Genomic DNA, 14,197 nt, shown 5'->3' with positions numbered 1-14,197 from the left:
CTTTGTAAGTGACAGGTGTTTGTTGCTATGGCAAAGACACCCAGAAACATCACGGCATCAAGTGTTGAAGTAACGCAGAGCCGCCACTTTGTATGTAAACTAACTTCTGTGTATGTATATGATATTTTTTAGGTAAACAAAATGCTTCAGATGTGTTGTACTCACTGGGGAAAAACACAAACATCAAATTTACACATAACCATTTTGTGAACACAAACATGCTGGAAAAATAAGACAAGCAGTGGCAGAGCCTACTCACAAATGCATCTCGCTGCATTATTTACAGCACTATTTTATTTGATCTTGATATGACGGGCAAACATCTTAAGCCGAAGACGCCACACACTCCTTCCCCCGGGCATCACATAGATCACATAGTAAAAAGACCAAGTGCTGTTGGTTGATCATGAGTCCAAAAAAGCTAATTAGTATGATTTTCTGGATTAGAAAAAATAAAGGTAATAGACTAACATGTAAAAACATTTTCTATGACCGGAAATACCTCAAAATTGACATCAACTATGTACAAAAACATCAATATAACATTTATATATATATATATATTTTTTTTTATCTTCTATACCCACTAAAATATACCAACGAAGCAGCTATTGGTCAATCTGAGGAACTCGTTCGGCAACGTGTTTTTGAAAACAGTTTAAATATCCTTCAGCTATAAGTGTGAAAACTCCAAAACAAAAATAAGTAGGGAAAAAGGAGAAAACAAAAAAGAAAGACCATTATATAAATTAAAAAACAGAACCCGACAAACGTCCTGTGTGTATCCCGTGTGCCTTTTTTGGAATACTGCAGAGTGTGAGGAGGTAGGCTGCTTCAGCCAGCTTCTCCAGTGAATAAGAGTTTGTTCGAGGATGGGCCGCTTCTGACCATCCAGCAGGGAGCTCCCGAAGCTTTCCTTTTCAGTTCGTCTTCGTGTGCGTGCAAAGATTCAGACGCAGCTCCATGATGTGTGATGTAGGCCACAGACAAAATAGAAGGGCACTTTTTTTTCTCTTTTCCCCAAAAACTCAGGATGAACTCTTGTGATGAAATAAGGGAGAGGAGACGGAGTCTAGAATTAGGGGTGGGGGGTCAGTGGGGTTAGCAGCCTTCTTGTTTGTCAAGAGTTTGTTTCACAGTTGAATCGAATATCCACCCAGACTAGCACAAACTTGGCAATATATATATATTTATATACAGTATATAACCTACAATCATGAACAAGAGAGACACAGGAGATTCATCCTCAAATACAAAAAGTGTCTTCTGGCGTCCGAGCTTGGACTTGCTGTAGTGTGTGTTTGTGGCATCTGAAGAGAAAAATAAGGTCCTGAGATATGCACTGAGGGGCTGCTGAGGAGAGTGTTTGAGTGTGAGCTATATAAAACAACAAAAACAACAAAAATATATTTAAATCTATAGCATCAATGAGTTTGTGTGGGATGTGTACAGTATGTTAGGAGGGGCTGGACCGTGGTAGGGCCAGTATTCGTCCGTTGGTCTTTCCCCCGTTCATGTGTGTGAACGGGATGTGATGCTCCTCGTAACTGCCCCTCAGGCCCATGGAGGAGGCCTCGTCCCTGTCCAAACACTGCTCCCTCTGCGAGTACGACGAGGGGTCCAGTGGTATGCTCTCCATGTTTTCCATGTCCAGGTCGAAATCCTCGCTCTCTGGCGGCTTGTTCTCCTCGCTGTAGAAGAAGGAGACCTCCTGGAAGGTTGGATGCAGGTCCTCCCGCAGCATCTCGATGATCTCCTGGAAGGTGGGACGCATCTTGGGGTTGTACTGCCAGCACATCTGCATCAGGTTGTGTCTGCAGGATGAGACGGGGAGATTAGGAGCTGAACTGTCTACATCTTTATTTTTATAATGTACTTATGGTTGTTCTGTTAAGAATATTTCAGTCAAATCAACTTCACCTGATCAGGCTTCATAGATACGATATTATCCTTTTAATAAACAACATTAAAAACAAAACCAACTCCCTGATTTATATTATTCCCTTCCCCTCACCTCTGTTGTCCATGTGCACTGATTATTTTGAGTCACTGTCCTGCTGCAGCAAATGCTCAGACATCAACAGCTAAAAATATGGCCACCCTGAGAGCACACTTTAAGCAACACCTGCTAAAAACTGCTCTGCCCAGCTGTTTTAGGAAACTAAAAAGTAAACTGTACATCTGTTAGCAGCTTCTTTTTTTTTTCTTTAAAAAAAATATTTACATATTTGCTCTCACAGCTGAGTTCAGATTTAGCACCCTGCACATTCCATTTTATAATGTATTTTAGCACATCGTTAATAGTTATTTATGAACATCATGAAATCCTATGCTTCACTTCCAATCTCAGTGATCTAAATTGAATAAAGTTCAACTTTTGACTGTGGACTTGTGAAATAACTGCTTAAAAGTGTTTTGACACAGTTTGTAGTTTAAGCAGGAGAAGTTGTTTTTCTCAGTGCGTAGCCACCAAATCCCCGTGATCATACTCACAGTCTGTCAGCGCAGTTGTCCGGCCGGTCCAGGAAGCCTCCTTCCATGACAAACTTGAGGACCTGTTCGTTGGACATGCCCTGGTACGGCTGCTCAGCCAGCGTGCTTACCTCCCACAGCACCACCCCAAATGACCTGGTAAACAAGCGAAGAAGAGGGAACGACATGAGGAGAATGAAAACGCAGCAATTAGACCCTAGAATAAATCTGCCTGCAAACATGATTGATGCTGTTAACAGATAGACAGAGTGCAGACAGGTGCAGGTGATACTGATAAACAATGCTGTCTGCTCCCATGTCGCCTAAATATCTGTCATATATTTAAAACTTCCACATGGATGGTTTCAAAAGTGAGAAGTAAAGGATGAAGGAGGAGAAGGAGTCTAAAATTCACACGTGTCACTAACCAGCAGTCTGAATGTGCAGTGAAGACGCCGTCCTTCAAAGACTCAGGTGCCATCCACCTGACGGGCAGCAGACCCTTCCCTCCTTTCCTGTAGTAGTCGGTCTCATAGATGTCTCTGGTCATACCAAAGTCTGGAAGGAAAACATAAATCAGACTCCAAATTACAGCCAAACCTGCACCAATTATCAGAAAGATCTGGTGGTTGTTATTTTACATTCACTATCTGCTGTGATATCAGCTTGTGTAACCTTGTGAAGTTCCCTTTTGTATTCAGGATATATCTAATTTATCTTAATTATAAGGGTGCCATTACCATTGCTTCTGCTCACACCTGTTCAGTCAATACATGGCACCTAAAGCTGTGGATTTGAATACTGTCTTAGTAATGTCTGATGACTGAATATAAACACCCATCAGTGTGACAGTGCATTGTTGGCTTTTCATGCTTCCACTATGAGGCACCAAAATCTAAGCAGTTTTTTGTGCCCATTTACTTTATGAATTCTTACCTCCTATTTTGACTGTAAGATCGTGAGCTACCATGCAGTTTCTGGCTGCCAAGTCTCTGTGAACAAACTTCTTGGCGTTGAGGTAAGCCATGCCATCCGCAATCTCAGCAGCCATCTGGATCATCTCCTTCAGAGTGGGTGGTGGACGGCCAGGGTTATTCTGAGGAACATGAGACAGACTTTGAAATTCTGATCTACCAACAAAAGGTTTGGCACAGTTAGGGCTGCTCAATTAATTGAATTTTAATCACGATTACGATCTGGGCTTTCAACGATCATTAAAGTGACTGAGTAGATTATTAGCCCCTCCCTTGTGCTTTACTCTCACGCTGCTCCATGTGGCAAATCGAGCGCACCTCTCTGCATTTCGAACACGTGTCACAACAATTAAGAGCAGCGGTCTCCAACCTTTTTTGCGCCACGGTCCGGTTTATGCCCGACAATATTTTCATGGACCCGCCTTTAAGGTGTCGCGGATAAATACAACAAAGTAAAACTAGTACCGGTACTGAAAAAAAGAAAATTTATTCATAACACACGTGAAAAGACCAAGGAAAACCGAGTAAACGATAAAAACGATAACAAAATAACTCTGAATACCGATTTAAAAACCCTGAAAACTATACATTTCACACCGGAGCCTCAACTCTCGCGGCCTGGTACCAAACGACTCACGGACCGGTACCGGTCCGAGGCTCGGGGGTTGGGGATCGCTGATTAAGAGGACCCGAGGGAAGCTCGGAAAGCTAAGCAGAAGTTATTTGGAGAGGAGAGTGACTGCCGTTGGTTGAAAAGAGAGGTAAAAAAACAAAAAACTGCAGTGGTGTGGAAACATTATGGGTTCGCGGAGTCAGACGTGGATCAAGTAGACATAGTGTGTAAACTTTGCTACAGTGTCGTAGCTGCACCACAGAGCAACACTGCAAAGTTCACTAAACATAGATGTTTACATTTTTCATTTATTTTTTATATTGCAGACATTTGCACTGTTATCAGTATTTGCACACTATTTTATATTATTTTTTAACAATCTTTAAAGTCATTATTCAATACATTGTTATTGTTAAATAAATATCGTAAAATAATCGAGATCTCAATTTCAGTGAAAATAATCATGATTATCATTTTTGCCATAATCGAGCAGCCCTAGGCACAGTCATTATATTATTACACTTTAGGTAAATTATTGACAAGATAACACATCGTACACGGTTACACAACATAACACCCCGACACAGGCTCGACTTTCAGTTTGAACACTCAGAACTTATCAGAAAAATAATGAGGTTTGTGCAGATGTCAACAAACATAGCATGTCAGTTCAGAAACACTTTTGCAGTTTTCTTAGTTTTGAATTCAATTTAGTTTAATCAATTTAGTTCCAGTTTAATTTCCAGAGTGAGTTTTACTCATTGCAAATTACATTTTTAATCTTAAAGATGTTCAATTTCAGTTTAAGTAGTAGTTTTTCATGATATCAGACTGAAGATCAACCAAGCAAAATATTGTACAAACACTTGACTCATTATCTAGCCATACAGCAGATTTCAGATTTCCACTGTTTGTTGTGTTAACTACACTGTTTCTCAAAACTATGCCTGAAAAATGTAGCCAACTGAACAGTTTCTGATTAAAAAAAAACCCCAAACACACTTTTATGTCCCAAATCCTCATCCAGCACACGTCTCAGCTAAAAAGGCAAAAGTACGCACACTGAACACACATACATTTTTTGTTACCATACTGTATTGTTAACTCTGTGATTGATCAATGATGTTCTTTTCACAAGTTAAAAAAAATGCAAAAACTAAAGTACAATAGTTCAGAGAACGGACACAGTTTAACATCTTCAAGTTAAAAACTGAAAGAAAATAAACAAAGATGGATCAATGAGATGTGTTTTAATCTTATGAAAATTAGAAAAATAAAAAGTAAATTTCTGGACTTGTTCTCTTTCTGAGGTCTGGTCAGGTCACCGTAGTAAAACAAGAAAATCAATATTAAGTCATTTTAGTTTTTAGATTAGTGAATTATTATAACCTTGCTCCCAACACACCAGCCACCTGTTTCAAGGCAGCTGCCATGTTTTCAGTTGGCTTTACTGCTAAAACCTTCTGTCAGCATCCTGCAGCTCAGCCCTGCTTCTGCTCTAACAAAAACGCCATCTGCATGTTTACTTAAAAAGGCGCCGCATCGCTTTGTACACAGAAGCCCCCTCAACATGTATTAAAAGAAAATGCAGATTTTGATATTGAAGGCTTCAGTGTTAATGCCACATAAACTGATCCATATTTGTGCACACAGTCTCTGATGTAACACACTATTATTCTGTAGATGTGATTTAGTCCAAAACAATCTGACTGGAAACAAAATAGCAGATGTTTCACCAGGAAAAATACCCTATGACTCCAACTTTGTTAACAGCTGCTTACTTTAAACACTGATGGATTTAAAGTGTTGTTTATCTGCACTTTTGCAGTAAACTGAATGTATCTTTAAAGCACCTCTCTAGATAAGACCTCACTAAGAACCAAAGTAGAGCCTAATGTGTCAGTAAGAGCAGCAATAGCTCCTCGACTGAGCAGAATTAGCCCAGTTAAAACATGACGCTTTAAAAGCTTTTATGCTGCTCAGTGTAAAAATAATTTCCGCATCCAGTTATAAAAGATTGTTTTGCATAAAGTCGAGAAAATGCAACCTAAGCCTAGTTTGCCTATTATACTCACAAAATGCAGAAGTGAAAAGAAGAAAAGAAACCAGAAGTACAGTCTGAACTAAAAGAAGAATAAACATAATTCAAACTAATGTTTTACCTCAGCGTCGGGTCGCAGAGAGCGCAGGAAGCTCTTCAGGTCTCCGTGGGTCATCAGCTCCATAACCACCAGGGTGGGCTGCCCCTTAGACACCACACCCAGCAGACGCACCTGGCAGATAGAAACATGGGGATTTTCATCTTAATGTAGTTTAGTTTTTTCAAAAACGGGAATTAGAAGTCAGCAGGTGAAGCAGGTGCTTGCCTTTCACACAGCTCTGATTTTAGTACATTTAGTACTTTCTGTTCTAAATACTCAAAAATAACAGCTAACACACACACACACACAGCTACGGCCCACTGCTTCCAACCCCACCTTAAACTTTTACACATCGCCAGTAACCAAAACCATCAATGTCCTCTGCTCATGAACAACATGAGAAAAACATGTTGCTTCTCTTTACCACGTGGTGGCAGCTGAAGGCTTTCATGACGGAGGCCTCGTTCAGGAACTCGATTCTCTCCCGCAGGCTGGCCGACTCGTTCACCGTCTTCACCGCTACTCGTGTTTCACCCTCGCCTTTGACAATGTCCTTGGCAATGCCCTCATAGACCATGCCAAAGGAGCCTTGACCCAGTTCCCGCAAAATGGTGATCTTCTCCCTGGGCACCTCCCACTCATCTTCCTCATACACTGCAAAAAGAAAAAGGGAAAGAAAAAACATTTAAATGCATAGGAAAACAGGCATGCCCATCATTACTAATAATAAAATAAAATAAACTATGTGAATAACATTATGAAATTAAATCCAAATTTCATTAGTTGTACTGCTGAAACCCCAAAAATAATGTTTATCAACTAATGCAATAGTAGATCTTATTGGATTAAATCTTTGCAAGTGAGAGTAGAAAATGCAGCAGCAATTAAATTCATGCTAACAAAACTAATTTAATGAGATCCTGCAGAGATGTCGTGGTGCAACAGTTAGTTTAATAGTTGATCCACCAGGAACAATTTCACCAGCCAATCACAAACCAGGGGATCCAATCGCTGATAACGCTGATGTGTAATTGCTACTAAGTTGTCAAAATCCCTTAAATTAGCTAAAATCATTAACTATTCTGTTGTTGACAGGAGACCCAAACCCTGTTTACCATCAGTGCTGAGATACTCGGGATTTGAAGAGGCATAGATGGGCCCGCTGGGTCCTTGGGTTTGACTAAAAGGAGAAAAAAATAAAACAAGCTTAATAAGAACACTGGTAACACGTCGAATAATAAGAGAATGACTAATGAGCCGGATGTGAAAGATATTTACCTTTTCTTGAACATGACGAAGCCTACCAAAGCCACAAACAGCACCAGGACAAAGCAGATGACGGGCCCGATGACGATCTTGACGACATGCAGAGGATCGCCTGTTCAACAAGTCCGCCCGGACAGTGAGTCAAATTTCAGGTGAAAAACAAAAACAAGCTGCACACAATAAACCTGCTAAGCTGGGATCAATATGCTGCTCTGTGATCCTAATCTGCTTCAAGTACAAGCTTTTGATTTGGTTTAAGAAGACTGAGTCATGCCAGGTGTCTGTCTGCGTGTTTTCAAGTTAAAATTCTGCATTTATTTGTATTTACACTCATTTCTGAGCTGTACTCAGAGGGGTTTTTTCAGCAGCAGGTCAAAATAAGAACATCAAACTGTATAAAATTTAATATAAGCACCTTGGTTTCTTAGGTAGGACCACAGGAGGTGCTTTATTAAATACGGTTTTGAAAGCTTTTATAATTTTGTGTGCACAGCAGGCCAATTAGATTATTTTTGTGTGTCTAAAATAGACAACTGATTTAGCAGGATTTGGTCAGATCAGGCAAGACTAGAGCAAAGTCACCATGCTGAAACTTATATTTACTTATATTTGTAAATTAATATCCAAACACTCCATAAAGCTAAGTTCAAAATCTTTGTTTTAATTTTGCTGGCACATTAGAGTGCCAAGGTTTATAGAAGAGAGATTACTTTTTTTCTTATTAGTGCATAAATCAAAATATACTGATAGCCAAGAAGAAAACATACATTTTCATCATGTTTTACAAAGAACGTGATATAGATCAGACTGTAATAAATGGACAAACCCGTCTACACATGCCTTCAGAAAACAGAAGGTGTCCGTAGACAAACCATGTCTGAACTCATTCTGTCTACTTACTTGGATCCTCGACGTAGAAGTACGTGGGCTCGGTCCATGATCCGTTCCCAGCCAGTGAGGTGGCCCGGATTCTCACCGTGTAATTCCCAGGATGCATCACTTTCAGTCTGCAGCCGCGACTCGCTTTGTACATGTTCCTCGACACGCAGTAGTGCAGCTCCTGCGGAGGAACAACGCGGCCGTTCAGGTTTGGAAAGTTTAAAACTTAATTTAGACTCATTTTGTTTCATATCTGTGCGTTAAAAACAAGTTTGTTACTCTTTTGGTTTGTTTTGCACTACAAATAAAATCACCAGCATCAACAAGATGTTCTGACTAACTGATCTCTATAGCAACTAAAACATGGTGCATCGTTAAAATTACTCCTCCATTAAGGTTATCTCCCAAATGACATTAGTGAGACCAACAGACCAAATAATAAGCGTTGCTTTTAGCCGTCTGTGCTGCGTGGTGAGCTTTAAGCTGAACAATTTGTTCTATATTGTTTTCCATTGAAAGCCAAAGTCATTATGTTTAATGAGAAAGAGGAATATAAAAATTGCTTGGTGTAAGAACCATTTGCATTGGCATGAACTTGCAATGAACTCTGCCATCCAAGATTCAAACTATTACATATACTAAGGCAGTAAAGCCATGACAAATGTGCATGCAGATGTGGAAGCCTGTGGACATGTTCACCTCAGAGTCACCCAGCTTCTTGTAGTTGATCTCATACAGGATGATCATCCCATTCGGGGCTTGCGGTTCCATCCAGGTGATGTGTACTGTTTTCTCTGTCACCTCGCATTTGATGAGACCCAAGATGTCATCGGCTTTGTCTGTGGCGAACAAAACGACATGAGTCATATTTGTGTGAAGAGTTGGGCGTGTTTGGAGTAAATAAAAGATGAGCTGCTCATATTAAAAACTGTTTCCTGTGAGCCAAAAGCTCAGGGGTCAAAGGAGCATGCAAAGAAAAGCGCCTGGACTTCTTTAAGTTGCTTGAAGACGTTTCACCTCTCATCCGTCTTCAAGCAACTTAAAGAAGTCCAGGCGCTTTTCTTTGCAAGCTCCTTTGACTACGATGACCTGGATGACTGAGAACCTTCACAGACAAAAGCTCAGGGGTTCATTCTGTGCTAAACACTCTGTTATACACAGGTTTTTACTACTTTCGGCTCTGTATGATGTCCCAGAGAGGGGAAATCCCAAATATGGTCATTTCTTTTCAAACTTTCTATTTGCAACAAGGAGCGAGTCAGAAGAAGGTTAGCTAAAAGAGATCCGGGTTTATTACACAGACCTACATAACCAAGTTCCTTGGTAACGTTAGCAATGCCTCTTTACCTTCAGGCATTGTGCGTGCGCTGACATACGCCGCCATGCTGCAGCGCGCCGGGTCGGTTGGGTGGTTACAGGCATGGACCTCGATCTGGTAGCTGGTGAAGTGGCGCAGGCCGGAGATAATGGTGGACTCCTTGGCATGGACGGTGACCACGGTCTTGGTGCTTTCAAAGGCTTCCTCATCCTCGGGGATGCTCGTACCCGCGCGAGGGCTTGGTGCGGTGGTTAGGAAGGAAAACGTTCGGTTGGCGATGCCATTCAGATCACGCCGGTCTCTCGAGCGTCTAGATGACAGAGGTCAAATTTAAAGTTATTCAAACACAGAAACCACATTACTTGTTATGTGCATCCAACCCTTTAAAAATGATTTAAAAAGTCAGGCCAATAAAACAAACAAACAAACAAACATAGGACATTTTTAGTGACTGTTATTGTTCCTGTGCAGGTTTGTTGTCAGGAGTCTTACTTGATCTCAAAGACTTCATTGTGTAGGTAATTCTCAAAGGTTTTGCGGTACTCTGAGTCCTCTTTTTCCTTCTTGAGCTCCTTTTCGGTTTTGGGGCAGGCGCAACATCGTGTCCCCTGGCCCTGCTCCTCTGTCTGGTTCCACTTCTGCTCCTCGTCACTGTCCACCTGAGTGGGCAGTCGTGATGGCACCTTCATCCCTAGTGACACGTAGTCAGGAGAGAATAAAAATGCATTTCAGCCAGGCAGTTTGGGATGACAGGTGCGATAAACACGGATACACAACACAGTCTTATGCACAACCCCTCGCACCCCCCATGCCCCGGTGGCATGTCTGTCACTGTCATCCCCAGGTCCTCATTCTCTCTGCTGGAGATAAATTACGAGTGACACGACCTCCCTGCAGACTCCCATCTCTGTATGAGCGAGCGTTATGGGAGTTTAAAAAAGGAGCGATTGCGTTGACACAGACGGGCAGTGATGGAAAGGCACACATGCAGGCTGGGCTACGACCAAAATAAATCAACTAAGATATGAAGTCTTCCTGAATTGGAGTTAAAGTGGATGAAGAATATGGCTGTTTTAGTACCACGTTTCATTTAGTTTCAGTTATGCACTGCAGCCCTAACAAAAGACACAACTTTACTCAATTTCATTTCCTTGTTTAGTGACTTTTAGAAAAAACAGGCCAGTGTTTTGGTTTGGGTGACTCATTTCCTTTGGGAACATCATTTAAAATATATTTTAAACAGTGTGTTTTCTTTTTGATTATTCAGTTTGTCTTTCATCCACTGGTCTCCTCCATCCTTTGCCTTCACCACAGGAGGTCCAAAGGTGCCGATGGAGGAAACAGTGGCTTCCTGAGATAATGAACCCGTGGAGAGGGAATGAGTCCCAAGTCATCAGCTAACAAACAGCTCTGGTGCATAGAGCCTGCACTGGACTGAGGGAGAGACCCCAAGTGTCAGACAAAAATGAAAGGGTAGTACAACAACCATTAATGATGTTTGTGCAGGTTCACCTACGGAAACTTGTTAAGACTCCCTCACACGGCTGTAAAGACAAAAGCTGGATTTTCAATACCAGAACAGCAATGACGTAGTAGCTCATCTGGGGCAGAGTGCATTCAAATTCAGAGGTTATTGGACATATTTAACCTGAACTTTGAACCTATCGTGGAGACCTATTATTATGTGCAAGTCTGATCAAATTCTTACCAAAACTGTAGGGGAATTAGTGATTCTAGTGAAATGTGGATATACGTTTCACCATGACCCAAGGTCACTGGTCCTTTGGCTAATGAGACAAAACAAAAGCATTATTCTGAAAATAGATTCAGCAAATCTATTAGTTATTTGTTTTCAGGTGCTGAAAGTGAAGCCATTGTGTTCTCACTGGTCGGGCTACTTGCACAGGAGTTATCTGTAGAGACCGGCACAATAAAACAAAGAGGAACCTGCCAGTTAAGATGGTGACAAGATAGATATCTGTTTTCAAATTAACTGAAAAGCAAAACAACAACTATAGATAAAATTCAGTTAATTGCCCTGCCATAATAAATACACTTTAGGTTAAATAAAACTATCACAGCACTTTCCTTTCTTCAAGGTAACAAAAGCCATCAAGAAGAATTACATCACAAAATATTTACTGTGTCATACGAGTAGACTGCAGCAGCCTGTAGTAGTCAAGAGCCTTAAACTGAGACGAGCTCCCGAGCTAATGAAAAGCATTCAGCGTGTCGGACACAGAAGCAGACGCACAAACACAAAATGACCACAAACAATGTGGCTAACCCTTCTGGCAGTAGTCAAACTTGTAAAGCTCGCTGGCCTCGGGCTGACGCTGGCAAAAGACCAGGTAGTGAGTGATGTTGCCGTTGGGGTCATTGGGAGATTTCCACTTGAGGATGATCTGGGAGGAGGAGTTGGAGGAAGAAATGGGGTCCAGCGGTACCGACGGTTCTGGGGGGAAAATCACAGAAGTAGCCGATTAAAATGAAGCAACACGTATATTAAGCACACCGAGTAATAAATCGCCTTATTTATCCCAAGAGTGCAGTTCAGAAATACACAGAAGACTTAATAAATACTTAAATTATGACTTTACATTAAAAGAACAATACTGAGATTGTTACTCATTGTTAGTGATGTGTTCAATTAGTCATTCATGATCTCCCTAGATAGTCAGACTCCCAAATTTGGGAAATCTTTGTTTTTTGCCCAGAGTGTTTTATCAACACATGGATGGCTGTTTGCGGGACGTGAATACTATGACCTGTTACCAGAATTGCTGCCAAAAAAAATTACTTTTCTATATTTACTTTCTTCCTGTATTTGTGAATTCTCTGAAATTTGCCAGGAGGAAATTAGTCTTTCCACTATTTTACCATCACATAGATGCATAATAGAATGAATAAATAAGACAGACAACATACACCATGTTCTTCCATATATTGGTGCATAAATTAAAGAGCTGGATCCAGGCCGTGTCACCACCTAGCACTGCTATCTGCAGGACCATAACTCAGCTAAGTTTAAGCTCCTGAGAACCTGCATACTTATGGGGACATTACATTTGGCTTTTCTGCACCCTGTACACTCTGCTCAACACAGGCCTGTTGCATCCCAAACAGCAGCTGCCGTTTCAGCAGATTAAAACAGTTTCGAAGTTATTGAAGATTGTGGTTATCTGCTGCAAAGGACCGTCTGGTTAATGTCTAAACTCAGTTTTGACTATTTTCACTGTAATTTTCTACTGATTATTCATTTTTCCCCCTCACTCACATTTAATGAACTAGGAACATCTCGCTTCAATGTACACATATTAAAAGCACCAGGAATCTGAATTTACATAAAATAGACTCTCTACGAGTCTATTTTATGACTCTCTCTATGAGTCTATATTGAGACTCTCTACTCTCTTTGAGATGAAAACTTGCACTGTTCCACAGATCGGGCTGCGGTTTGATCATCTGCATTTGTTGTTATTGCAGGACGAGGAGTCCTCTTTCTATCCAATTTGCATTTCATACTGAAACACGCTTACTGGCACAGTTTGGCTCTGTGACCAGCAGCTGCCTGCTCAGGGTATTCCCCGTCAGTTTTGTTATTTGTTATTACAGTTTGATGCTTGTAACGTGCAACTCTCACAGAGCCCAGCGTTTCAGGTTACGGGGAATGAAGATCGAACTTTTCATGGGTGCTTTCGGCAGTAGCTTTAACTTTTTCATTCAGCTGCAATTTGATGACAGTTTTACTGAAACAACTAGCTATTGCTTTGCTTCTAGTTTACTGTAATTACCCCGGTGATTATTTTGTGGTGTCACATGCACTGATGTTGACACTGAGTTAACTGCTGGGGGTGTGTGTGTAATTTATACAAGTGTGTGTTGTTGGTGAGGTTTAGTAAATATGTGGGGGGGAAAAATCTGACAGCTTTGCAAGTTTGTTTTTCTTTAACATCTGGTTTCATGATCTGGAATCTGTATCAGTTGTGGTCAGCTGATAACAAAAAGCCCTGCAGATCAGAAAAAATAGGTTGCTAGCTTGTGGGTTGATCAGTGACTGGCATCGCCCTGTATTTGATCGCTGACACATGGCCTTCTTTCTGAGTGTGACGTAGATTTTTCGAGTAGGAGGAAGAACAAGAGACACTTCAGATCTCAAAAGTGTTCTGGCCTGAGATGGAGTATCGTTATGACGCTGCCGAGCTTCCAGTGTTTGATCAGGAGAGTGTACGTGAGAAAAGTGGGGCGCCAGACAGAACCCTTGGGAGCTGCAGAGACCTGAGCTCTGTTGTCACACTGTGATTATGTTGTCCTTGTTTCTTGCCACACACTGGTCAGACCACATTGTCTGACAAAGATTCACCAGCAACAGCTTATTTGTAATGACAGCTTTGCCCTGTTGGTTAGATTTGACACAGGCCAGGAACCCGGAGCGCCTGCCAGACGGGTAAAAAAAACAAAACAAAAAAACCCCAAAACCCTGCTTGACATGGCTGTCTGTGTGAGTGATGCGCCTCTGCTGGAAGCCTATTTC

The 14,197-nt window shown here is 41.3% G+C and overlaps 1 protein-coding gene across 2 annotated transcripts in view; it reads right to left on the bottom strand.

The window, feature by feature from the left end:
- Nucleotides 1-262: 262 nt before the first annotated feature.
- Nucleotides 263-14,197, bottom strand: part of insra (insulin receptor a) — a 52,671-nt gene continuing 38,736 nt past the window's right edge. For both annotated transcript variants that reach the window (XM_080293390.1, XM_026150677.2), the window contains exons 9-21: nucleotides 11,951-12,118; nucleotides 10,156-10,354; nucleotides 9,693-9,973; nucleotides 9,045-9,184; nucleotides 8,367-8,526; nucleotides 7,479-7,578; nucleotides 7,316-7,380; nucleotides 6,625-6,854; nucleotides 6,222-6,332; nucleotides 3,409-3,568; nucleotides 2,901-3,030; nucleotides 2,494-2,628; nucleotides 263-1,814 (exon numbers count right to left, since the gene is read on the bottom strand). In XM_080293390.1, the coding sequence (XP_080149516.1) occupies nucleotides 1,457-1,814; nucleotides 2,494-2,628; nucleotides 2,901-3,030; nucleotides 3,409-3,568; nucleotides 6,222-6,332; nucleotides 6,625-6,854; nucleotides 7,316-7,380; nucleotides 7,479-7,578; nucleotides 8,367-8,526; nucleotides 9,045-9,184; nucleotides 9,693-9,973; nucleotides 10,156-10,354; nucleotides 11,951-12,118 (2,237 nt within the window). In that variant the 3' untranslated portion in view covers nucleotides 263-1,456. The remainder of the gene's footprint in view (nucleotides 1,815-2,493; nucleotides 2,629-2,900; nucleotides 3,031-3,408; nucleotides 3,569-6,221; nucleotides 6,333-6,624; nucleotides 6,855-7,315; nucleotides 7,381-7,478; nucleotides 7,579-8,366; nucleotides 8,527-9,044; nucleotides 9,185-9,692; nucleotides 9,974-10,155; nucleotides 10,355-11,950; nucleotides 12,119-14,197) is intronic.

Source organism: Astatotilapia calliptera, chromosome 18, assembly GCF_964374335.1.
Source record: "Astatotilapia calliptera chromosome 18, fAstCal68.1, whole genome shotgun sequence".
Taxonomy (NCBI): domain Eukaryota; kingdom Metazoa; phylum Chordata; class Actinopteri; order Cichliformes; family Cichlidae; genus Astatotilapia; species Astatotilapia calliptera.
This window is presented reverse-complemented; position numbering and strand designations above follow the sequence as displayed.